Source organism: Phaseolus vulgaris, chromosome 7 (assembly GCF_000499845.2).
Source record: "Phaseolus vulgaris cultivar G19833 chromosome 7, P. vulgaris v2.0, whole genome shotgun sequence".
NCBI lineage: Eukaryota > Viridiplantae > Streptophyta > Magnoliopsida > Fabales > Fabaceae > Phaseolus > Phaseolus vulgaris.
In genome coordinates, this window is record NC_023753.2 from 37,874,442 (window position 1) to 37,901,568 (window position 27,127).

General features: G+C 30.2%; 5 protein-coding genes across 5 annotated transcripts; 4 read left to right on the forward strand and 1 right to left on the reverse strand.

The window, feature by feature from the left end:
* The first annotated feature begins 410 nt into the window (after positions 1 to 410).
* On the forward strand, positions 411 to 2,916 carry LOC137830613 (ras-related protein RABA4d). The gene is made up of 2 exons (XM_068638060.1): positions 411 to 893; positions 2,130 to 2,916. Exons 1-2 carry the CDS (start codon positions 667 to 669, stop codon positions 2,569 to 2,571), a joined length of 669 nt encoding a protein of 222 aa, XP_068494161.1. The 5' UTR covers positions 411 to 666; the 3' UTR covers positions 2,572 to 2,916.
* A 2,793-nt stretch (positions 2,917 to 5,709) lies between these two features.
* LOC137830614 (cytochrome P450 93A3-like) lies at positions 5,710 to 7,838 on the forward strand. The gene is made up of 2 exons (XM_068638061.1): positions 5,710 to 6,645; positions 6,924 to 7,838. Exons 1-2 carry the CDS (start codon positions 5,731 to 5,733, stop codon positions 7,548 to 7,550), a joined length of 1,542 nt encoding a protein of 513 aa, XP_068494162.1. The 5' UTR covers positions 5,710 to 5,730; the 3' UTR covers positions 7,551 to 7,838.
* A 1,186-nt stretch (positions 7,839 to 9,024) lies between these two features.
* LOC137829468 (F-box protein CPR1-like) lies at positions 9,025 to 10,197 on the forward strand. The gene has a single exon (XM_068636269.1). It carries the CDS (start codon positions 9,025 to 9,027, stop codon positions 10,195 to 10,197), a length of 1,173 nt encoding a protein of 390 aa, XP_068492370.1.
* A 9,260-nt stretch (positions 10,198 to 19,457) lies between these two features.
* LOC137829469 (F-box protein At5g18160-like) lies at positions 19,458 to 20,302 on the forward strand. Its single transcript, XM_068636270.1, has 2 exons — positions 19,458 to 20,107; positions 20,248 to 20,302. Exons 1-2 carry the CDS (start codon positions 19,458 to 19,460, stop codon positions 20,300 to 20,302), a joined length of 705 nt encoding a protein of 234 aa, XP_068492371.1.
* A 2,860-nt stretch (positions 20,303 to 23,162) lies between these two features.
* On the reverse strand, positions 23,163 to 25,100 carry LOC137830615 (cytochrome P450 93A3-like). Its single transcript, XM_068638062.1, has 2 exons — positions 24,097 to 25,100; positions 23,163 to 23,944 (listed from the first exon to the last, which is right to left on the reverse strand). The coding sequence occupies exons 1-2, from the start codon at positions 25,009 to 25,011 to the stop codon at positions 23,318 to 23,320; spliced, it is 1,542 nt and encodes a 513-aa protein (XP_068494163.1). The 5' UTR covers positions 25,012 to 25,100; the 3' UTR covers positions 23,163 to 23,317.
* Positions 25,101 to 27,127: the final 2,027 nt, after the last annotated feature.

The following is a 27,127-nucleotide window of genomic DNA, read 5'->3' on the forward strand; positions in this document are numbered from 1 at the left end:
ATTAAAATTTGAAATATTTAATAGATATATAAAGATATTAATACTATAGTATAAGCATTAATGTTACGTAGATACTTGTTTTTAGGTTTTTTACTATTAGTTATTTTAAAATGTATTTGAAGAAAACAGTAATTCTTTTTTATTTGAAAATTGAAATGATTCATTATATTTTTTATTCTTTATTTATACATTTTTTATTAATTGAAGAAAGAAAAAAGTCGTACTAAATTCCATTACGATTAATATTTTTAAAGATAAATTAAAATTATAAGGCTTTTATGTAGTTATTTAATATGTTCCTAAGTATTTAAAATTAAATCTTACATAATATAAGTAGTTTAAAAACACTATTCAAAAATATAAAAGTAAATATATATAAAAAAAAGTTGTAGTATATTAATTTTTTTTCTACGTATTCTATTCTCCCATTTGAACATCCGAAACGGCCTTTCCTTGCTCCTCACGCCTCTTCTTTTGTCAACCCAACAACCAAAACGACCGCGTCTTCCCTCTTTCTTCCTTTCACCAACATGTGATGATCACGATGATCACGCCTTCCCCCCTCCGCGATCCCAACAACAACCATTCGCAATGTTTCATCTAAACCACGCCGCCGCCAACGGCACCCTCCGTCTCGCGTAGCCATCACCGTCTCATTTCCGCGGGATGTCGAACCTGTACGGCGATTTCAGCCAGAAGATCGATTACGTCTTCAAAGTGGTGTTGATCGGTGACTCCGCCGTCGGCAAGACCCAGCTCCTCGCGCGCTTCGCCAGAAACCAATTCAGCGTCGATTCAAAAGCCACGATCGGCGTCGAGTTTCAGACCAAAACGCTCATCATCGACAACAAAACCGTCAAGGCTCAAATATGGGACACCGCCGGCCAAGAAAGGTCCATTCCCTCCTCCTTCCGCGTTTCGCTTTCCTTTGCCTGTCGTTTTGCTTCTCACGAATTCCATAACAATAATTAGGAAGAGACCTCGCAAACGCACCGTTAATTGTTCTCATCCTTCTGTTTCGTTGTACTATTGAACAATCAATCTAGAAATTGCGTGTCGTTTCGCTTGCTGGAATGTCGTTTTCGTTTTTGTTTTTGTTTATTAATTTAAGAACGTGTTTCTTGCGTGGTTTAGATGATTTGCAGTATTGGAGATTATTTGAACTTTGCTAGAGATCAGTGGTTTATATATTTTTTGTCTTATCACGAGTTTTCTCAAGTCTTCTGATTCACAACAGATGTATATGAAAACAGATGGAAAGTGCTGGAGCTAATTTGGTTTGTTTAGTGTTCGAATTGAATGGTTTTGGTTGAGACTGGGAGGACCTCATGGTGTAGGGGGAAGGGGATCAAGTGGAAAAGGAAAGGGAAATGTGTTTGATGTTCAGGCGGCAAATTTAGTTTTTATTGTTTTGAATTAGAGGATTCTGTGATCAAGATTTGGGGTTATGAAAATTGATGAAATGTTGTTTGATTTTATGGAATGTATTAATAATGTAAAGGTTTTCGTGACTCATCTAACAAGGTAGATGGTTATGAATGATAAGTTTGTTGAATTTTATAATAAACTATGCCTAGACCCATGCATGGTAACCTACATAAAGAGAAAGTAAAGGAGAGAGGAAGAAAGTATAAAATCAAATCGGTGTCTAGTACATACATCAACAAGTGATATGCCAGTTAAAAAATAATGACAGCAGGATTTTTATATAATGACAGACTACTTTAAAAGTCATACTTAAATGATTTCTGATTGGTTGACAATCAAAATATTATTTACACGTGCATGAAAATTAAACTTATTTTATGTCTTATTTGGATTTAGCTCCTGTAAAGTTCGGAATCCTTGGATGTACTTTAGTGAATTGTGGAATTACTGTTGTTGATAGTGATAAAATATATGGATGGGGTGCAAATTATGACATAGGAAAAAAATTTCAAGTGGTGATTTCCTAAACAATAAGTTTGAGGTAGCTGTTTCTGCGCGCAAGGTTATGATGAGTAATCATATTCTAATTATGTTATATATATGCTCTCTGCTTTGGCTTGAATTGTTTTCTGGATTTTATTTTAGAGTTTGAGGCTTTTATTTGCAACTTAGCTTCTGAAATCTCTTCTTTCTTCTCTCAGGTACAGGGCAGTTACTAGTGCATATTATCGCGGTGCTGTTGGAGCAATGTTAGTTTATGACATGACTAAGCGTCAATCATTTGACAACATGGCAAAGTGGTTAGAGGAACTGAGAGGCCATGCAGACAAAAATATTGTTGTGATGCTAATTGGCAACAAGTGTGATCTTGGAACTCTTAAAGCAGTGCCAACTGAAGACGCTGAGGAGTTTGCACAAAGAGAGAACCTATTCTTTATGGAGACATCAGCACTCGAGTCCACTAATGTGGAAACTGCCTTTCTGACCATTCTATCTGAGATATACAGACTTATAAGCAAGAAAACACTAACTGCCAATGATGATGCAGATCCAAATGGCAGTTCAGGGCTTCTGAAGGGAACCAAGATAATTGTTCCTAACCAAGACATGAATGCTGAAAAAAAGGGTGGCTGCTGTGGATAGTCTTAGGTTTTGCTTGTTTCCACTCTTGGGAGCATATTGCTCCCCCTGACTCCGCCCACTTGTGGCGTTTGTAGAAAGGGCAGATACTTTTCTTGGTCATCCAATCAGAAAAATGTAGGCTATATTTATTTATCACTGTGCTTGTTGATTGCAAGCATACAGTTTTTCTTCTGTTTTGATCTTTTACAGCTTTAGGATTTCAATTTGTTAGTACAAATCCCCCGGTTGTGAAGGGATGGTTCAGTTCGGACAGAGGAATGCAAACTGTAGTTGAAATTTTTAGTATTAATGTTGTCTTTGATGTGAAATATTTATTAATTATAGGAAGGGATCAACTTACACAAACTATAATTCTTGTGAAATCATCTAAGCTTTGCAGTTACATTTTGATGTTTCAGTTGCTTCCCAATAGCAATGAAAGACAAAAGATGTGTAGTATATTTTTCTTCTTAAGTATTTTCTATTCTTCCCAGCATTGCCTGCAGAGATCTTGCAGTGATGAACGCATAAAAAGATCCCAAAGAAAGACGCTGTGGCTCTTGATTATTAGTAGGCGTACTGTTCTATTTTCTTCTTCTTTTTGTGAATATACGGTTTTCTTTTCAGTTTGGTAGCCATCTTTCAATACGGTCTGGATGCTGTTTTCAGGGTTTTTTCATAAATTTATCTGAAGGATTGAATGGTGATTCAAAATCGAGATGAGTATGGATAAGAGATAGTAAACATGTGGATGAATGGATAAGAGACAATGAACATAGATTGATAGGTGCACAGGAGTTTTAAAGTGAAGCAAAACTCGTGTTAGCAACTTCATTTCACCTGTCAATGAGTAAAACTTTTCAATCTTAGTAGTGTTCATTCATAAACCAAGAACTGTGAATTTTAACCTGAGTTTTCTTTTGCAGTTATGAACTCTAAGGAGCATGTATATGAAGATTAAGATGATTTACACATGTATAAAGAAGGTCAAAGAAGACATAAAATTTATAAAGTTCATTTGGCATCTTTAACTTTTTCTTGTGTCCAAGATGCCAAATTTTTAACTTTTTTTGTGTCTGCCGATTTAAAAAAAAAAACTTTTCTTTTTGTCCATTTTCAGTTTTTCTAATTTTGAAATGGGTAATATATACTGACAATCCAGAATTTTTATACCACCACATTACAACTCTCAATACTATTATTTTAATATTTTTTATATCATTTAATTATAAATTTATCATTTATTATATATATTTATATTTAAACCCATCTTGATGAATACAACTTTAGGATTGTCAAAACATCATTTTCTTTTGAAATAAATAATGATATATTGACAAATTATAATTTTTATTCAACCACATTACAATCTTCAAGTTTATCTTTTATTACATATATTTATATCTAAACCAATCATATCAAAAATTGTATACAACTTTTAGGATATTTTAAAGCATTCTCCTACACTTATTTTTGCAAAATAGAATGACTAATCATTCTTTTTACCATGTCTTTTTTTTTTAGCAATATCACTTAGCAAAATCATAGATGCACAAACATTCTCCCTTAAGAACACAATTATATATGCTTAGATTATCTGGTTTAAACACCATACAATGTTTGATTAGGAATCTTCATTTGAAGCGAAGGTAAAGAAACATCATTTTTATTTGAGCAGCATCAATTAAAAAATTAAAGTAATATTGAGCTCGTTTAAGAGAAATTGCTTGAAGAATATGATACTTCAAAATAAGTGAATACACAAAAATATTAATCATTTGATGTTTTTGCTTTCTTTAAGCAAAAATTCATGGACTTAAACTGTACATTCTTTTTATCACTACATTTTTGGAGTGATCGTGACTTTCATAAAAGAATATAACTATTCACTTTTCATACCATTGTAGCCTCTATAGTGATAAATTTTGTCAATGACAAAAATAAAATTATTATAACTTTCTCTAACTTAAATACTACAAGATAATTTGTAATGAATCTTATGACGAAATAACAAATAACAATAAAATTGATTTCAAAATCTACCACATTTATTTAGTTATCAATGCTTGTCGTAATAGTTGTTTTTGTGTGATAAAGTCTGTGATAGTTTATTAGAAAATGATGATAATCTCAAATTATCATAACAAAAAAATTATTTATAATAGGAGAAAGGATTAGATGAACGTTGGAGGAAACCCAGAAGGACAATATACTATAGGACCACTCACGTATATTTATTTAACAAGAAAACAGAAAGATAATTAGAAAAGGTATACGGATTTTAATATTTTATCTCATTATTGTAATTTATAGGACCACTCAGTATATATTTTTAGCAACAAATCAAGAAGGAAGAAATTAGAAAAGGTACGGATTTTAATATTTAAATTATAAATAATATAAATTAAGTGCATTATTCACTCTCTTGCTATTATATTTAATCTGATCTCATATAATGTTTGATTTGATGTATGAATCATTTTAATTTTATTTAACAAACTTTAATAGAAAAAAAATATTATTTTTAACGTGTTGTGTTTCAGCAATTACTAGGCAGGTTAAAATATGGTCTACCACAAAAAAAAGTTAATGTGTAGAGTGTCCCCAGATGATTATTATAGATATTGTCTAACAAAAATGATTTTTTTTCTAGTAAAAATTATAATTAAAGATTAATTTCAAAAAAATAATTAATAGTTAAAATTTTAAATAATTAATATTAAATATCAATTTAAAAATTATTTTATAAATTTTATGTTATTAATAAATAATTTTTTAGTTTATAAAACACTATTTTTTTTAAATTAATTGTTATTTAATAATTTTTTTAGTGTATATGTGCATATATATATTTATTTAAAAAAAAATTAAAAAAAAATTGAGATGGATCAGAATTCACAACCCCCCTATCCCATAATTTACTGGCAAACAACACCCGAAATAAAATGAATTTGTTTAGCCCATTTTACCACTAATGTTTAAATAGATGAATTACACAACTAATAGTTAATATATGTTGCTGATTGATTTGAAATATTAATTATTAGGGAAAGAATTTGGACTCAAATAAATTATTGATATTTAAATAATGTTATTATATTTAATTTTAAAGCTTCATGCTCTTATATAAGAATGATAATCTTTGTTGTGTTCATAATTGATAACTGTTTTGCAACATTCATGGCAAATTTTGGTGACTATTTTTTGTTGCTTCTCTTGTGGCTAGCCTCAAGTTTGTTGTTAGATGTAATCCTCAAAAAGTTTGGTATAAAGAGACTCCTACCACCAAGTCCTAGAGCCCTCCCTGTAATAGGACACCTCTACCTCCTCACCAAGCTGCCCCACCAAGCATTTCACACCATTTCATCTCGCTATGGCCCTTTGGTCTACCTCTTGTTTGGTTCCAAGCCTTGTGTTCTTGTTTCATCGCCTGAAATGGCAAGCCAATGTCTCAAAACCAACGAAACATGTTTCCTAGACCGACCCAAAAGAACAAATTTGGACTACATCACCTACGGTTCTTCAGATTTTGTGCTGGCACCCTATGGACCTTATTGGAGGTTCATGAAAAAGGTTTGCATGACTGAACTCCTTGGAGCTCGCATGCTTCAGCAACACCTTCCCATCAGAGCTGAGGAGACAAGGCTGTTCTTGAACAGTATGATGCAAAAGGCTGGTTTGAGAGAGGAGGTGAACGTAGGGAAGGAGCTAGCCATGCTGACAAATAACATAATCACAAGGATGGCTTTGAGAAGAAGGTGTTGTGATGTTGAAGGAGAGGGGCACCAATTGATTGAGCTGGTGAAGGAGATGACTGAGCTTGGAGGGAAGTTCAACTTGGGAGACATGTTGTGGTTTGTTAAGAAGTTGGATTTGCAGGGGTTTGGCAAAAAGCTTGAGAGAGTTAGAAGTAGGTATGATGCCATAATGGAGAAGATCATAAAGGAGCATGAAGATGCAAGAAGAAAGAAGAAGGAAAATAGTGGTGATGGAGATGAAACAGTGAAGGATTTACTTGATATTCTACTTGATATCTATGCAGATGAAAATTCAGAGATTAGATTAACCAGAGAAAATATCAAGGCCTTCATTATGGTAATTACCAACCCCTTTTATTTTGAAATCATGTTTCTGAAATAAGATTTTCCTATTTTCATAATTTTGTAAAAACTACATTAATCCTAAAAAAACCTAGTTTCTACACATAAAACTTTTTGCACTGTTAAATAATAGTGAATAAATATGACTTTTACTGTGATTATGATTGAATAATAGTTTCTCTTGTTTAAATAAGATATCAAAAGCTAATGTTAATGGTGTTATATTTTAAAGGAAAAAAGAAAGTACAAGGTTTTTGGTTATGTAATTTGCAGAATATGTTTGGTGCTGGAACTGAGACATCAGCCACAACAATAGAGTGGGGTTTGGCTGAGCTAATAAAGCATCCAGAGATGATGAGAAAAGCAAGGGAAGAGATTGAATCAGTGGTTGGTAATGACAGATTGGTGGAGGAATCAGATATTCCCAACCTTCCTTATGTTCATTCCATAGTAAAGGAAACAATGAGGCTTCACCCCACTGGACCTTTAATAGTGAGACAATCCACTCAAGATTGTAATGTTAAAGGGTATGACATTCCAGCAAAATCCACTCTTTTTGTAAATGTATGGGCCATTGGTAGGGATCCAAACTACTGGGAAAACCCACTTGAGTTCAAGCCAGAGAGGTTCCTTGATGAAGAGGGACAAAGCCCATTGGACTTGAAGGGGCAGCATTTTGAACTTCTGTCATTTGGAGCTGGGAGAAGAAGCTGCCCTGGTGCTTCACTGGCTTTGCAGATTATTCCCACAACCTTGGCTGGTATGATTCAGTGTTTTGAATGGAAGGTTGCTGAGGAAGGGAAAGGAGTAGTTGACATGGAAGAGGGACCTGGAATGGCACTTCCTAGGGCCCATCCTTTGTTATGTGTTCCTGTGGCTAGGTCTTCTCCTTTGGGCTAAGGGTATCTTTAGATGGGTTTTTTCCCAAACACTTACAAGAAAAAGAAGAAAAAAAGAAGATGAAATTAGTTTTTTCATGTAGTTTCTTTGATTTTTTGATGGTAACCTATGTATAAATAAATGTTAGCTTATGATTTTTTTTAATGTGTTTAGGGAAAAATCTCTTTTAAGTGTGAAATTTATGTTTGGCATGATCACCCTTTTATTTTTCTTGTATTGATTGAGTGTGTTATTGCGATGGAGTTTATTATTTTCCTTAAATGAAATATTTGATTTTCAATCATGAAACTAGTTTTTATATAATTTCACATTCGGTAGGAGTTGAGATTAGGAATAATTTAAATACATTTTTCTCTCTTAATTCATCGAGATATTTTTTAAGGATAAAATCGTAATGAAATAAGGACGTTTAAAAAAAAATACTTTTAATTTGAATTGTGATAATTTATGTTTGGCCATGATCACAAATGTTTGATTTTCAATAATGGAATCAGAGAAAAACAACTCTAAATAGAAGATCACAAATATTTGATTTTCAATAATGGAATAAGAGCAAAACAACTCTAAATAGAAGAATAAAATTGGACCATGTTAAGGAAAGCAATAATTGATTCATACAGTAGAGGACAAGGAAGATCAAATATTACCTAATGCTTCAATGCCATGGACCACCAACAACTAAATATTAATTAAGGTAGCCATTTATTAGATCAATACAACTTTAAAAGGTTAAAATTATTAAACTTTTTGATAGTCAACCATATTTATTTTTTATTACGTTGGTGAGGTATTTTGTTGCGGTTATTAGTAGTGATTTTACCAACCCACAACTCATTTCTAATAAGTTTAACTTTGAATATATTATAAAAAAATTGTGAAAAGAAGGGGAGAAAGTGAGGAGTAGGATATGTGGGTTTGGACAATCATAAAATCTATTTCTTAAATTAATTTTAAAATTGTTACAATAGTGGAGAGTAAATAGGAAATAATAAAAATAATTCTTTCAAAATTCAAACAAAAAAAAGAGTAAGGAAAACAATAATGAAATATATTTTTTTTGTGAGGGAGTTAAAGTAAATGTCCATCAACCCACGTTTCAATTCAAAGTTTTACTTAGACTCATTCTTTCTTTTCAAATGGACACAACAAATATTAACAAATATCTCGCACTCTCCACTAAAACAGTAAAGTAACGTAGCAATATCTCCACGTCCACATCTAGCAACAAATATTTCTCTTTATAACTGATTTTTAAGAATGAAATTATAGTGTAGTTTTGTTTTGAAAACTGTTTTTCCAAAACAAAATTATATATATAAATATATATAAATTATTTAGCGTCTATAAAATATATAAATGTATACATAATATTCCCACCAAACTCACACACACTGAGTGAAGAACTATGTCTCTTCCGATTCTTCCAATTGATCTTCAACTAAAAATATTTTCATACCTTCCATGTAAGGCAATAATGAGATTCATGGTTCTCTCCCACTTACACAATTCCTTACTCATTTCACCAGATTTTATCTTTAGACATCACAGCAAGTCTCGCAACAAGCTTTTTGTTCTTCTCTCCTCCTCCATCACCTGTCTCTGCGAGGATAACGATCATCTAACTCTGTTCCAAAACTTGTTTGTGCATCGTAAATTTGGTACCAACATTATCGGTATATGTAATGGTATTATATGCATGCATAACTATCGTGATATCTTCTTCATCAATCCAACGATTCGGTATTGTTTTAATCTTCCCTTACATGAAGATAAATCCTCCAAACATACTTACGGCTATGCTTACGGCTTTATTAGTTGTGGATTATCCGATTATTCAGTGGTTAAAATTGACTTAGATGCGAAGAATTTTTATTATGCTGATAGTGATGATGATGATGATGGTGGATACATTGCTTCTCCGCGCAAAGCTTGGGTCTATACCTATCTAGAAAATGTTTGGAGACCTCTGGAAATTCCTGATTGGACAATCTGTACTACGGCTACGAATATTGCTTATAATGGTGTGGTTTACTATGGACTTTTGCACTGGGGTGCAAAGAGATGGGTTGAAGGTGCATGGTATTATTTTATTCTGACATTTGATCCTCAAACGAAAGTTTTTGGGGAGCTTTTACTTGCTGATAGTTTGGCGGCAGCTATTTATTCTTACAACGATCAAAACGGAGTAATTGTTGTTCAAAATAGTACCAAACCCTTAACTCTGTACTCTTTGATTTTTTCAGAGGAGAACTATTGTACCGCTGCCGTGTGGGTGATGGATAAATATGGGATGACTGAGTCCTGGAATCAAATCTTCACCTTTAATTATGCTCACAATTATATATCTTCAAATTTGTTTGGCTTCAATCCTGACATTCATAGTTATATAGAATTACCTTTTCTCTTATTTCATAGGGGTGACGGTAAGTTGTTATTTGATGTGGAATTGAGCACACCATACTTGGAGACATACTCGGTTTGTTCCTTGGATATAAGCAATATAAGCCATGTTCTTATCCGTAATAATATAAGGAAGTTTGATTTTGATCATCTTTATATAGGCTACTCTCCCCCAAGTTTATTTCTTTTAGATAAAGTTTCTGCATCTAGTAAGTGTTATGCTTATGCATATTCTTTTATGACTTAAAAAATATTTGATTTCATTTAAATAATATTTTTTACTAATTTGATATGCAGGGTACTAGTCTGGATTTTATTTCTAACTCCATCCGAAAGATTGAATGGTTTCTATCTCCATCTACAATGTAATAGTTGAAGACCGGAAGCAGATACACCATCAATATACTCTGGTTTTATTATCTGTCTGCTTATTTTTTTATTTTTTTTTTAAGAGTAGTTGATACCTATAAATCTCACTTTTTGGATATAAAGATTATGCGATTACAAGGAAATTATAATTTTCTGTAAAATGAGGAAGGTTCACACATATAAAACTTGTTGATAATTCATTGCAAGTTGGCACAAATTTTGGGTGCGTGTGATCAACATGGAGTGAGAATACTTTTTAGGTAGTATTTGCACACTTTGAATTGGATAATTGAAAATGAGTAATCATGAAATTTTGGGATATTGCAGAATTTCTCTTAAAAATTATTTCAAAATATTTATATAAATTTACGATATTGCTGATTGAAAATAGATTGCTTCAATTATTTTTCGATTCTATTAGAAAAATTATTATTTTATTTTACAATTTTAGAATATAAATATTTTATGTTTCTTGAATCTATACTCTTAAAGAAAATTATATTAAAAAAATAAACTCTAAGTCTATATCCTATATCACAAATCAATTATATATATATATATATATATATATATATAAAATCGTTTCTATATGTCACATGTAAACATAATAGAATCAATTATATATATAATAAATCGATTATTTGTTATATGTTATGATTATAATTTATAATTAATTATTTGTTATATGTTATGATTATAATTTACAATTAATTAATTAATTATATAATATAATAAAATAATTATTAATAAAAAATATTAATAATTAATAATAATAAATTTTTAAATTTTTATCTATACTTATATATAAAAGAGATTTTTTTTATTTCAATTTTATTCTTATATTTATGTTTTATTTTATTATTTTAAAAATATATGAGAAGAGATATTTTTTTATTTTGTGACTTCTTTATTTTTAAAAATTAAATTTTGAATTTTGTATTTTAAATTTTGAATTATGAATTATGGAGTAATTGTAAACCTAATTCAAAATTACAGCCGTCTTGAATTTTATTCTGGATATTTTTATCATCTCTCTCAAACTAAGCGAGAGTCACTCCTCTCCTTTGAGTTATTCAACTAAACATTTCTCTTCAAACTCCATTTTTCTCCATTTCTTCTTCAATGGTTCAGAAAAATCACTTAAATTTTCATGCTTTCAACAGAAAAAAAAAAAAAAACTTTTTCATTCTTCTTAGGTATGCACATTTTCTTCACTTTACCCAACTTCTTTGTTACACTTTTTATGATTATATATTATTTATCACTATATTTATTCGCCTCTCATTTCTCCTATCTTTTCTCTGCAAATTTGTTCTTTCATATTTTCGTGTCAATATTATACGATTTTGTGTAATTTTTTGTTTTAGATCTATTCTTTATCATTCTCTTTGAACTTTTACTAAGAGAAAATCTAGAGCAAGAGGGGAGAACAATGTAGATCACATAGCGTTGTTGGTGCTTAAATGCATAGGTGATGGTTAGGATCTCATGATTATCATGAACGCTTTCGACAATGAAGATCACTTTGGCTACTTCCGACATCACATTGTCGAGGAGTTCATCATCTTTTTTTCGATCTTATCGTTGCCAACCGCACCCCTCAAGGTCAACGTGTTAATGTCACGAAGGTTCTTTTCCCTTAAATTTCATTTCTTAGGGTTTCGTTCTTTTACCCTCTTCACTCCCATTTGATAATAATACAAATAATAATTATTTGTGAGCAGTTTTAATTTTATATTTCAAAAATTTTTAAATTCAAAATTAAACATTGCAAAGTTAAGCTTGCTGAGAAACATTGCCCAATTACCTCTTTTTCTCCAATTTATCTTCACTTTTATCCTATCAAATATCTTTTTTTTTATTTTCTATTTTTATATTGAAAATTCAAAATATCAGAAGAAGTCATAGTTCCATTATAATATTCAATAAGGGAACTAGAGCAAAACAACTCTGAATAGAAGAATAAAATTGGACAATGTTAATGAAAGCTATAGTTCATACATTAGAGGAGAAGGAAGATGAAATATTACCTACTGCTTCTATGCCATGGACCACCAACAACTAAATATTAATTAAGGTAGCCATTTGTTAGATCAATACAACTTTAAAAGGATAAAATTATTAAAACTTTTTGATAGCCAACCATATTTATTTTTTGATTATGTTGGTGAGGTATTTTGTTGCGGTTATTAGTAGCCATGAAGTGATTTTACCAATCCTGCAACTAATTTATAATAAGTTTAACTTTGAATATATTCTAAAAAAATTGAGAACAAAAATATATTTATAGAAATTGCGTCATATCCGTTAATTAATTAATTTTATTATGATAAGCCAATAATTTTGAATTTTTAGCATGGTTGAATTCAAAGAGATCGAAATCTTGATGCAGTCATACTCTTTCCACTATTATTACTGATTAAAAATTGTTAAAACATTGGTATCCAAAAAATAGCTTGGTGGAAGATTGCATAGGGTAAAGTAGTTTTAGAGTATAATTTCAAGTGTGTTAAAATATTTCATGATGACTCAAAATGTTTAGGTGTTGTTGTTTTCACGGATCTACTCCATACACAGATTAACGAATGAGTGAATTGATTTTTTAAATAAAATCATTTGAAGATGAATGCCTAGACGAACGAGTAAATGGACTGAGTTTTTTTATTCCTCTCTTGTATGCAAAGATTTAAGATCATTTGAAGATGAATGTATAGACAAACGAGTAAATCGACTGAGTTTTTTTATTCCTCTATCGTATGCAAAGATTTATGATAATATCACGTTTATTCTTATTTTTACCTATAACAACCTTCCCAATTTAATTTATAAACTCAAATTTTATAATATACAACTAAAAGCATATAAAATCAATTATATATATATATATAAAAAAAGAAATCTCTGTTTTTTTGTTATTATAATTGTTTTTGTTTTTGTTTTTGTGTACACATTTTTTTCCTATTTTATCCTTATATAAGTATTTCATTTTATTATTTTATTTTAGTTATTTTGTCATTTTATAATTATTCAAATTTAAAATTAAAAAAAGTTAATATTAAATTTGAAAAAAATTGTTTAAGAAATAAAAAATAAAAATGTCAATCTAAAAGTATTTCTTTGAACCAAGATCATTATTGTTTAATCAATCAATGCAAGTTGTATATTTTTTTATTGTTTAATTGTTAATGCTCCTCATGTGTTCTGATGTCAATTCAACATTCTTGCGAAGAAGAGGGAAGAGATTAGAACATTATATATTTTCTTAAGGTTTGTTATAAGAGTTTCTCATCTTATTCTTTTTTTCTCATTATTATATTCCATTTGTTTTTAGTTTTATATTAGTTACAAATCAAGATTAGGGATTTGTAAGTTCTAACAATAGAGTAGATGACGTAATTGATTTAATATAATTATGTTCATTGTTTAATAAATTTGAATTTGTTTAATATATTTTTTACTATTTTTTATCAGTAATAAACAATAAATTAAAAATGAATCACTAAACCACCTCAGGGGTGATCCAACCCTTATACAGAACCTACCAGACCTCTCAAACCAACTCTAGAACTGCCTGACTAAACTACATCACTTAACCATCCTCATACAAACTAGAAGATTAAAGCACCAATCAGAATAAGAGAAAGTAGTTGAGGGTGACTTGGAAGTAACCTAGACCAAGCCTTTAATTGAACCAAAGCGAACAATTCCAACCCATCCCACGCCTAACTAAGTTTTCCCTAGTAGCAATTTTATTTTCCAACACCCTCCAAGCAGAGACAAGAGCAGATGACACCGCTTTACTCCTCCAAAACTTTTTCTGCATAAAAACATTCTCCCTTTCGTGTGCCCTCCTTAAACAATTATTGTTGAAGCAGGAGGAAGCTTCTTCCCTACCAAGGCTTGATGTGTGTTTGATGAAGAAAATAGCTTGAGTGCTTTGAAGTTTGTAATAGGTTTTTAGATATGTTTGTAATTAGCCTTGTAATTGTGTAAGGTTGCCTTTTGCTGTATAACCCATCCTAGATGCCTAACCAAGCTTAGATCAAGCACATGTTGTGGTTAAATGATTTTTGAAAAGCTTTTTAAAGTGTTCTTAAAAGATTTAAATCAGTACAAAAATAAATCTGTTTTGTGGAGAAAGAATCGGTTTATTTCTTCTCTGTTAAAATGCTTTTCTAAAATTCTGTTAGGACACCACAGGTAAAGCCTAGTTCGTTATTTCAGTTAAAGCTGAGCTGGCTTGTTTGCTATATTTTAATCTGTTTCACTGTGAAAGAACAAGTTTCGTTTTTGACAGAGATCAAACATTTTCAATGTGAGAAGAAGGATTGAAAGATTTTTGAAAGGTTTTCCAAAGAGATTTTCAAGTGTGCTTGTTCTAGGAAACCTTTGATCTTGGTGAAGGTGCTGGTGCAGTTCTGCAGCAAATTGAACTACTGGTTTTGAGTTCTTGCATCTTCTTTTCAGGTGTAATCTTTCCTTTATTCTTGTTTGTAAAGGTGTAAGTGTTAGTCACTCCTTGATAGGGTTTCTTGGAGTGCAAGGTGTGCTGAAATAGGGTTTTTCAGCATTGAGTGTGTTGTTCTTGTAGGGTTCAAGAACTGCTGTGTTTGTAAGTAATTGGTACTGTTTTTAGTGAATTCCACCTTGGGGTAAGGTGAGACTGGATGTAGCTCTGTATGAGTGAACCAGTATAAAAACTTTTGTGCCTTTTCTTCTCATCCCTGCACTCGTTTCTGGTTTTGCTTATTTCTGTCAAGAACTAAATCTGTTCTTTTGAAATTGAATCTGTTAATTATGGGTTTAATAAAAACTGTTCTTCCTGATTTGTTAAAGCTCTCTAATCACAATCAAAGCAGTTGTATATGCTGTTTTATTTGATCTGAAAACAAATTGTCTATTCATTGAAACCTGTGAAAGATTTATTCTTCTTAAAACCTTGTGTTGAGTAATTTTGTTTGATTTCTAAGCATAGCTGTATCCTTCATCCTCACAATAATTAAGCTGATCTGATTCTGTTATAATTCTCTGTTGATCACAATTTTACATTGGACAAATTCAAATTGTGCCAAGACTGCTCTGAAGAATCAATCTGTTTCATGTAAAAACAATCTGTTCTTTTTGCCTCTGGAATACTGGAAATTGTGTGTTCTTGCGAAAATTTTATAAGCTCAATTCACCCCTCCCCTCTTGAACTTAGACACAAATAGACCCAACAATTATAAGCAAATTTAACATAATAAACTAGAACCTCCCCATCTTTCCAAACCCAACTATCCACATCTTCCGAATCAAGGATCAGCCCTTGAAAATCCTGGAAAAAGATTCTCACAAAGGCTTTTCCCATTTAAAAAAACTCCTCCTCCAAGCTAGTTTCCATTCACAAACACCGTTAATCCTTTTCCCAACCTCAGCCATCATAGCTTTTTTGAAGAGCTCAGGGAGAAAAACCTCGGATAGACTTTCTTTAAAGCTTCATTATCGGTCCAACAATCCTCCCAGAAGGAAATTTCCTTTCCATTGCCAACCTTCCACTTGAAAGCATCTTCAAAATTCCTTCCCCAACTCTCCGAACCCCAAACTTCCTTCAAATCTTTTCACCAGAGGGAAACCCTACCAGAATTCACTCCCTCACGCAAACTTCTCCAACCACCATATTTGGAATCAATAACCTCCTTCCACAACCCGCCCTTATCCGTCCCCAACCGCCACATCCATTTCCCTAATAATGCCATGTTAAAAACCCTTACGTCTAGAATACTGAGACCACCAATCTCATGTGGCTCACAAACCTTACTCCAAGATGCTTAGGAAATCTTTCTCCCGTCAGCACCCCAACCCCATAAGAAATTCCTTTGAATCCTCACCATGTCTTTTGCCACCACGGAGGGCATTTTGAAAAGAGACAAATAGAATAATGGAATAGATGAAAGTACAAACTTAATTAGACAAATTCTCCCTGTCAAGGATAGAAACCTACATTTCCATCTACTCAGTTTAGCCTTCAATCTTTCTAACACTTCAACCCAAAACGCGCCTTTCTTATAGCATCCCCCTACCAACATACCCAAGTAAACAAAAGGGGTTACTATCACATTACATTTAAGAATCACCGCAAAACTTTGGAGACTTCATTGGTCTATCCCTAGCCCACCGATCTTGCTCTTCATAAAATTTACTTTAAACTCATAACAGAGCTCAAAACAATTCAAAGCCGCCTTAATATTAAACACACTTTTAGTGTTAGCTTCACAAAAGAATAATGCGTCATCAACATACTCTAACATGTTTGCCTTCACTTTCTTCCTTCCAATCTCCAAGCTATCAATCGTGTTTTTCTCAATTGCCATCCTTAATACTCTTGCCAAGCCCTTTCCCACAATAAGAAACAAAAAAGGGGCTAACGAATCACCTTGACGAAGCCCTTTCTTAGGATAAAACTCCTTAGTCAAACTATCATTCACGAGCATTGACACTAAAGCTGATTCCAAGCAACACTTAATCCAAAAAACTGATTTGTCACAAAACCAACCCTTTTCAACATATATAGAATAAATTCCCAACTGACAGAATCATAAGCCTTCTCATAATCGACTTTGAAAAAAATGCAACTTCTCTTCTTTCTGTTTATCTCATCCAAGGCTTCATTAGCCACTAAAACACTATCCAACAAACCCCTCCCTTCATGAAAAGGTGATTGCCTAACGTCAATGACTTTGCTAATCACATTTTTCAACCGCATCGACAGAAGTTTCAAAATAACCTTATATAAGCATCCAACCAACGAAAGAGGCCTAAACTCGCAAAGCTGCTGTGGATTTTCAACTTTTGGAATTAAACATAAAAACAATGCATTAGACCCCTTAAGCTAAAACCCTCTAGCTGCAAAATCCGTCACTGCTGACACCACGTCCTTTTTAATAATATCCCAACTAAATTTAATGAATCCAAAATTAAAACCATATGGACCAGGACTTTTCGAACTATTACCGCTCTACATAGCTTCCCTGATTTTTCTTCGAAAAATTCACCGACCAACATATTGTTATCCTCCCTTGTAATGGAATTGAATCTAACATTGTCCAATTTGAGCTAGCTAAACTCATTCCTTACGAACCTAGCTTCAAAAAACTCTATGACCTTATCTTTGACAACATCCTTATCTTCACACCACCGATCATTGAAAAACACCCCATGTAACTCGTTCATTGCCCTCCTCCATTTTACTGGCGAGTGGAAAAACTTTGTGTTTAGATCTCCCTGCTTGAACCACTTTTGTCTTGCTTTCTGGTGCACTATCGCCTCTTGCTTAAGAAGATTCTTACTAAGGTTTGCTAGAAGAGTCCTTCTTTCCACTCTCTCAGACTCTCCTAACTCACTTACATCATCTCTTGCATCTAACTCTGTAATCCTCTTTAGCAATCCATCACTAATATTGTGGACATTCCCAAACACATCTATGTTCCAAACTCTTAGATAAGCTTTAAGTTTTTTCAATTTTTCTTTGAAGATAAACATTCCTCCACCTTGCACTTTGCAACTGGACCATTTAAAACTCAGAAACTCTTTAAGCCTCGCTTTGCCAGATATACAGGCTCTGAAACGGTTTCGGGCCCCAGACAATAAACACATGTTTTAATATTGTTGCACAATGATCGAAGACTTCTCTGCTTAAGACAAATTGTTTACAATGTGACTAAGCTTCCAACCATTCCTTTAACACAAGAACCTCGTCTATTCGACTATACCAAGTAAACTTTCTGTCAACAGTATCCTAATATACTTTTATTGTAACTTAATTATTAAAGTGGTATGTTAGCTTATTTGAGAAAATGTTTCTCTCATATATATTTACATTATTTTTATTCATTATTTTCTTTCATTGACAACTAATTTATAATTAAATCTTATTAGTAACCAGACTTATCACAATATTCAATTCAAAATCTTCAGAAAATTATTTAACCATAGAATAATTATGATACAAATATTTTAACATATTTTTTTCTCCATATGTATTTATTTATTAAATAAATAAAATATAAAATTATAATAAATACATATCTAGTTAAATATTTTCAAATGCGAATAAATCATTTTAAAATTTTAAAACAATTAAACTATTAAGAAATTAAATTAATTTGAAATAGGATTCAATTGGTGTTTGTGTTGAATGCAAAATAATAAATACTAATAATTGTTTTACGTCTATCTCATTTTCTTAAACCTTAATTTTTAAAACTTTTATTTTATATATACTGAGTCTAAAGATCTTATAAATGAGAATTTTTCTTAAACATGGAAATAATTTTTGAAATGTTATCCTTACTCTTTTGTTTGAATTTCAATTTTTAATTTTAAAAGAATTGTTTCTATTATATAACTGTTTGTAACTATTATAATTAATTACTGATTTTACTTTTATTAACATATTTAATTTTATTATTTTTAAATTTTATTAATTCTTTTAAAATATAGTTGAGATTTAAGTAAAATTACATTAATATCTCATCAATGCAATTTAATTTTATATAAAATTAGTAAATTTAAAATTTAATTTAATTAATATTAATAGTTAAATTACATGATTTTTTCTTAAAAATTTAGAGAATTTGGACTTAGGATTTGTCAATAATATGAATAAACAACAAATTATAAGTAAACTAATATTTAAAATCAAATAAAATATTATTATTTGCATATTTATATGAAGAGTATATATTTATAATTTATTTTGAATAAATACGAATATATTATATGCGTATATAAAAATGATTCCTCTTTATAACTGATATTTAAGAATGATATTGTAGTTTAGTTTGATTTTGAAAACTGTTTTTTCTAAAACAAAATTATATAAATAAATATATATAAATTATTTAATTTTTCTGGTTGTTACTCGACAAACAACTTTCTGTTTTTTCTTCTTTCACTTTTATTACGCCTTTTTGTTACTTTTTTTTATTTATTACTTTTTTTATTTATGTCACGTCATTCGATTTTTATTTTTCTTATGAAAATAAAATAATCATAATACTCAACATAGCAGTCTACTTTTTATAATTTAATTAATGAAGATATTGTTAATAAATTTATCTATAAATGTATACCTAATACTCTCACTAAACTCACACTATGATGTCGATGTCTCTTCCGATTGAGCTTCAGCTGGAGATATTTTCATACCTTCCATGCAAGACAATAATAAGATTCATGGTTCTCTCCCATTTACATCATTCCTTACTGATTTCACCGGATTTTATCTCTAGACATCACAGCAAGTCTCGCAAGAAACTTTTTGTTCTTCTACTCCCTTCCATCACCAATCTTTGTGAGGATGACGATCATCTAACTCTGTTTCAGAACTTGTTCGTGCATCGTAATTTTGGTGACAACATTATTGGTATATGTGATGGTATTATATGCATGCAAACTTATCGTGATGTCTTCTTCATCAATCCAATGATTCGGTATTGTTTTGATCTTCCCTTACATAAAGATAAATCCATCTACTACTCTTACGGCTTTATTAGTCGTGGATTATCCGATTATTTAGTTGTTAAAATTGATTTAGATGCGAAACATTACTATTACGCTGATGATGATGAAGGTGAGTACATTCCTTCGCCGCGCAAAGCTTGGTTCTATACCTATGTAAAACATGATTGGAGACCTCTGAAAATTCTTGATTGTTCACTTCTTACCCCAGATAAGAGTCTTGCTTATAATGGTGTGGTTTATAATGGTCTTTTGCACTGGGGTGCAAAGAAATGGGTTGAAAACGCATTGTATTATTTTATTCTGACATTTGATGAGCTTTTACTTGTTGATAGCTTGGTGGAAGCTCTTTATTCTTACCACTATAAAAACGGGGTATTTGTTCGAAGTAGTGCGAAACCCTTAACCCTATACTCTTTGATTTATTCAGAGGGATGCGTTTGTACCGCATCTGTGTGGGTGATGGATATATATGGGATAACTGAGACCTGGAATAAAATCTTCACCTTTAATAGTTATTACAATTATATCTCTTCAACTTTGTTTGGCTTCAAACCTGACATTAATGCGCATATAGGAGTTCCTTTTCTCTTATTTCACAGGAGTGACGGTACGTTGTTATTTGGTGTGAAATGCAACACACAATACTCACTTCGTTCCTTGGATATAAGCCATGAAACTCTTATTGTGCTCCCCCATGATGTAAGGAAGATCTGTGAATATCTTTATATAGATTACTCCCCTCCCAGTCTAGTTCTTTTAGAAGAAGTTTCTGCGTATAGTAAGTGTTATGTTATATATATTCTTTTATGATTTAAAAAAGGTTTGATTTTATTTAAATAATGTTTTTTACTAATTTGATGTGCAGGTTACTAGGATTCTATTTCTATATCCATCCAAACGCAGTAGATTGAATGGTGTTTTCTATTTTTGTATGTGGTACTTACAATCTACAATGTAACAGTTGAAGACTGCTCTGGTTTTTATTATCTGTGTGCTTCATTTTTTATTTTTTTTAAAGAGTATCTTGTAATGTGAGTTGCTGCCTATAAATCTCAAGATTATGCGATTACAAGGAAATGATAATTTTCTGTGAAATCAATAATCAAAATTGGTAAAAAGTATTGTTCTATTTTCTTTGTTGTTTTAAATTTATTTATAATATGGTTTAGAGATGGGGTGCGTGTGTAAGCAATATCCTCATTGATTTTGGTCCTAGGAATGGTTACTGATATTAATGGTTTTGTACATAGTTAATATTATTTTGCGATATTGCAAAATTTCAAATCTTTTTAATTTCTGAACTTTTAAAATAAATTAATATTAGGAATTTCTCTTAAAAATTATTTCAAAATATTTATATAAATTTACGATATTGCTGATTGAAATATAGATTGTTTCAATTATTTTCAATTCTATTAGAAAAATAATTATTATTTTATTTTACAGTTTTAGAATATAAATATTTTATGTTTCTCGAAGAAAAAAAAATTATATTAAAAAAAAAACTCTACATCTATACCTATATATAGAGAAGATTTCTTTAAATAACATTTTTTTACACAAATTTTTTCTGAATCTACCCTTACTTAATATATCGCATTTTATACTTTTATTTAATATATCTTATTTTATTAGTACAATGATGAAGTATTTTATCATTTTATATGAATTACTTAAAAAATAAAATTATTTTTTATTTTAATTTTATTTTTTAAAATTAATATTAATAGACCGTTTTTATATGCAAACTAATTCTCCCGCTTTTTCCTTAATTCCTTATTTTAAGGCAACAACAAATAGAAAGAAAGAAATAGTATATTCACCTCTGGTTCTCACACCAAATCTCACATATCAAATGAAATAACCTTCATTTCCAATCACTTTCTCCACTTGATTTCGAACAACTTTATTTTTTGGTAAATTCATTATTCTTGTGTATCTACTATCAAGTGAATCCTAACATTAACGTGAACATCATACTAATGGAAGAAAACAAAAAGCTTGAAGAAGAAGAGAAACTTAAACCTAAAAAAGAGGTTGATTAATCAATTAATCATTTTTCTTTTACATATTATTTTTTCTTTTCAATTTCGACTATCCAAAATTATTTATATATATATATATATATTAAATTTCTATCAAAACAACGCCTATATTTCCAGTAATCTATACCTATATATAAAGGCCTATATTTCAGGTAATATATATATATATATATATATATATATATATATATATATAAAGGAATTTCTTATTATAACTAATTTTTTGTGTACACAAATTTGTTCCTTTTTTATCCTTCTATCAATATTTTATTTTATTATTTTATTTTGGTTATTTTATCTTTTTTATAATTACTTAAATTTAAAACTAAAAAAAAGAGTTAATATTAATTTGAAAGAAACTAATTGAAAGATAACGTAAACTACATTTAATATTTTTATTATTTGAAAATAATGAGTCAAATTGAACTTTAAATTGAAAAATGGTTTGATAGACAATTACTTTAATTCTTTTAAAATATAATAGGGATTTAAGTAATATCTCATCAATACAATTTTTTTTATAAAATTAATAAATTTAAAATTTGATTTTATTATTAATGGTTAAATTACATGAATTTTTCATAAAAAATGAGAGAATTTGAATCCTATATAATACTTAGGATATGTCAATAATCTGAATAAAAGATAAATTGTATGTACACTAATATTTAAAATCAAATAAAATATTACTATTTGTATATTTATATTAAAAATATAAATTTATAATTTATTTTAATAAATAAGAATATATTTTATCTATATATTAAAATATTCTTCTTTATAATTGATTTTAAGAATGATATTATAATTTTGTTTTGTTTTGAAAACGGTTTTCTAATGGTTAAGTGCGGCTATACCTGTATCCGCACTTGTAAATCAAAGTGTTTGATTGACTATTATAAATAGTCGCATTCTTAAATGAAATTAATTTAGAAAATGTTACTGCGTTAATGAGTAGTTATTTTTATATTTTGCACTAGTGTGGACACGAGTTAACTCACGAGATTGACAACCTTATCCATGATTACTAATAACCACAACAATTACCTCACCTTCCTTGTTATGGATTGTTGCTTTCATTAACATTGACCAATTTTATTGTTATATGTAGAGTTATTTTGGTCTAGTTCAATGATTGAAAATCAAACATTTCATACACAATTCAGGAAAATAATAAACTACATCCACAATAACACACTCAATCAACATTCCATGCCAATTTGCTTACAAGAAAGATAAAAGGGTGTTCATGCACACAAACATAAATTTCACACTTAAGAGATTTTCCCCTAAACACTTTAAAAAAATTAAAAAAGATTCTCATAAGCTAACATTTATTTATACATAGGTTACCATAAAAATTTAAAGAAAAGAAACTACATGAAAAAACTAAGTTCATCTTCTTCTTCTTTTTCCTGTAAGTGTTTAAAAAAAGTTCATTTAAACATACCCTTAACTTAAAGGAGGACACTTAGACACAGGAACACATATCAAAGGATATGTCCTAGGAAGTATCACTGCAGATCCATCTTCCATGTCAACTACTCCTTTCCCTTCCTCTGCAACCTTCCATTCAAAACACTGAATCATACCAGCCACTGTTGTAAGAATAACCTTCAAAGCTAGTGAAGCACCAGGGCAACTTCTTCTCCCAGCTCCAAATGACAAAAGTTCAAAATGTTGCCCCAACAAGTCCAATGGGCTTTGTCCCTCTTCATCAAGGAACCTCTCTGGCTTGAACTCAAGTGGGTTTTCCCAGTAGTTTGGGTCCCTACCAATGGCCCATACATTTACAAACAAAGTAGTTTTTGCTGGAATGTCATACCCTTTAATATTACAATCTACAGTGGATTGCCTCACTATTACAGGTCCAAGTGGGTGAAGCCTCATTGTTTCCTTTACTATGGAATGAACATAAGGAAGGTTAGGAATATCTGATTCCTTCACCAATCTATCATTACCAACCACTGATTCAATCTCTTCCCTTGCTTTTATCATCATCTCTGGATGCTTTATTAGCTCAACCAAACCCCACTCTATTGTAGCAGCTGTTGTTTCAGTTCCAGCACCAAATATATTCTGCAAAATTACATAACCAAAAAAACTTGTACTTTCTTTTTTTTTCCCCTTAAAATATAACACTATTGTGAAAAAACCTAAAAGCCAATTAAACTCTTTTAAAGAATATTTTTCATTGGATAGAATGATTAAAAGGGTTGCTAATTAATTACCAAAATGAAGGCCTTGATATTTTCTCTGGTCAATCTAATCTCTGAATTTTCATCTGCATAGATATCAAGTAGAATATCGAGTAAATCCTTCACTGTTTCATCTCCATTACCATTATTTTCCTTCTTCTTTCTTCTTGCATCTTCATGTTCCTTTATGATCTTCTCAATTATGGCATCATACTTACTTCTAACTCTCTCAAGCTTTTTACCAAACCCCTGCAAATCCAACTTCTTAACAAACCACAACATGTCTCCCAAGTTGAACTTCCCTCCAAGCTCAGTCATCTCTTTCACAAGCTCAATCAATTGGTGCCCCTCCCCTTCAACATCACAACACCTTCTTCTCAAAGCCATCCTTGTGATTATGTTATTTGTCAGCATGGCTAGCTCCTTCCCTATGTTCACCTCCTCTCTCAAACCAGCCTTTTGCATCATACTGTTCAAGAACAACCTTGTCTCCTCAGCTCTAATGGGAAGGTGCTGGTGAAGCATGCGACCTCCAAGGAGTTCAGTCATGCAAACCTTTTTCATGAACCTCCAATAAGGTCCATAGGGTGCCATCACTAAATCTGAAGAACCGTATGTGATGTAGTCCAAATTTGTTTTCTTGGATCGGTTTAGGAAGCATGTTTCGTTGGTTTTGAGGCATTGACTTGCCATTTCAGGCGATGAAACAAGAAGACAAGGCTTGGAACCAAACCAAAGGAAGACGAAAGGACCATAGCGAGATGAGATGGTGTGAAATGCTTGGTGGGGCAGCTTGGTGAGGAGGTAGAGGTGTCCTATTACAGGTAGGGCTCTAGGACTTGGTGGTAGACATCTCTTTATACCAAACTTTTTGAGAATTGCCTCTAACAAGAATATTGAGACTAGCCACAAGAGAAGCAACAAAAAATAGTCACCAAAATCAGCCATGAATGTTGGAAAAAGTTGTCAATGAACAACACAACCAGCAAACAAAGGATTGGGGATTCTTAAAGTATGCATATTATGTCAGCAAATTTGTTAAAAAAGATTTCCTAATAGTACTGATATATTGATAAGGGATTCTTAAAGTATGCATATTATGTCAGCCAATTTGTTAAAAAAAGATTCCCTAATAGATAATCTATATTGACCAACTTGTTAAGAAAGAACGTGCTCTAAGAGTACTGATATAATTGATAATCTAATAATTATGTACAGATTATAATTAAGAATAATTAATATTTTATTGAATAAAATAATTTTGGAATTATATTATTTACCGTCTACTGTCTTGAAACACTACAAGAAAATCATAAAATAGAAACCAATTTTTAGATACCAAAATAATTAGTTACAATAGAAACTAAAATAAAGACCATTTTAGAAACTAAAAAAAAAAATTGGTTTCTAAATTAGTTTTTATTATTGTTAAATAGTTTCTAAATTGGTATCTAATTAACAACTAAGGTTTTAGATATCAATTATTTAGTTTCTAAATTTGGTCTTTAAAACCTTGGTGGCTAATTAGATACCAATTTAAAAACTATTTAACAATAATAAAAAATAATAGAAACTAATTTAGAAACCAAATTTCTTTTTAGTTTCTAAAATGGTCTCTAATTTAGTTACTATTGCAACTAATTATTTTGGTTAGAAATTGGTTTCTATTTCATAATTTTCTTGTAGTGTTCGGTTCCCACATAAAATCTCACATATAAAATAAAATAAAATAACCTTAATTTTCAATCATTCTCTCCACTCGATTTCGAACAACTATATTTTTTGGTAAATTAATTATTCTTTTGTATCTGAATCTTAACCTTAACGTGAACTTCATATTAATGGAAGAAAACAAAAAGCTTGAAGAAGAAGAGAAACTTAAACCAGAAAAAAAGAGATTGATTAATCAATTCATCATTTTTCTTTTACATATTAATTTTTCTTTTCATTTTTTACTCATCCAAAATTACTTTTATATATATGTTAAATTTCTATCATAATAGAAGTTAAGTAGAAAAGAAAAATGAAGAAAACAACAACACCTATATTTCCGGTAATCTACACCTATATATAAATGCTTATATTTCCAGTATCTACACCTATATATAAATGCTTATATTTCCAGTATCTACACCTATATATAAATGTCTATATTTATGGTAATCTAAACCTATATATAAAGGGAATTCTCCCATTATAAATGTTTTTGATATACACAAATTTGTTCCTATTTTATCCTTCTACCAATACTTTATTTTGGTTATTTTGTCCTTTTATAATTACTTTTTAAAACTAAAAAAAGAAGTTAACATTAAATTTGAAATGAACTGATTGAAAGACAATGGGAACTACATTTAATATTTTTATTATTTGAAAAGAATGAGTCAAATTGAACTTTGAATTGAAAAATATTTGATAGAAAATTACTTTAATTCTTTTAAAATATAATAGAAATTTAAGTAAAACTCCATAAATATCTCATCCATACAATTTATTTTTTTATAAAATTAATAAATTTAAAATTTAATTTTATTATTAATGGTTAAATTACATGATTTTTTCATAAAAAATAGAGAATTTGAATCCTATATAATACTGAGATATATCAATAATCTGAATAAAAGATAAATTATATTTAGACTAATATTTAAAATAAATAAAATATTATTATTCGTATATTTATATTAAAAATATAAATTTAAAATTTATTTTAATAAATACAAATATATTTTATCTATATATTAAAATATTATTTGATTTTAAGAATGATATTATAGTTACAAGTTATCCTCCAAAACACCATGCTGTAACCTAAATTTCTTCCTTACCTAAGAAAGAAAAGCCATTTTATTTCAAGTTCATACAGTGAGTGGAAGTGAAAGTTGACTTTTCAAATTGATGGAGAAAGAAAAAGATAATATAAATAAAGTATGCAAAAGTGGTTAATCATTAAGAAAACATTGCCCAATTATTTAATCTTGGGTAAATTAAATATTTTCTAAACTTATTTGTGTATGATGATTTCAATTGCGTGCAATGACTTTGACAATTAGAAAAAAACTTA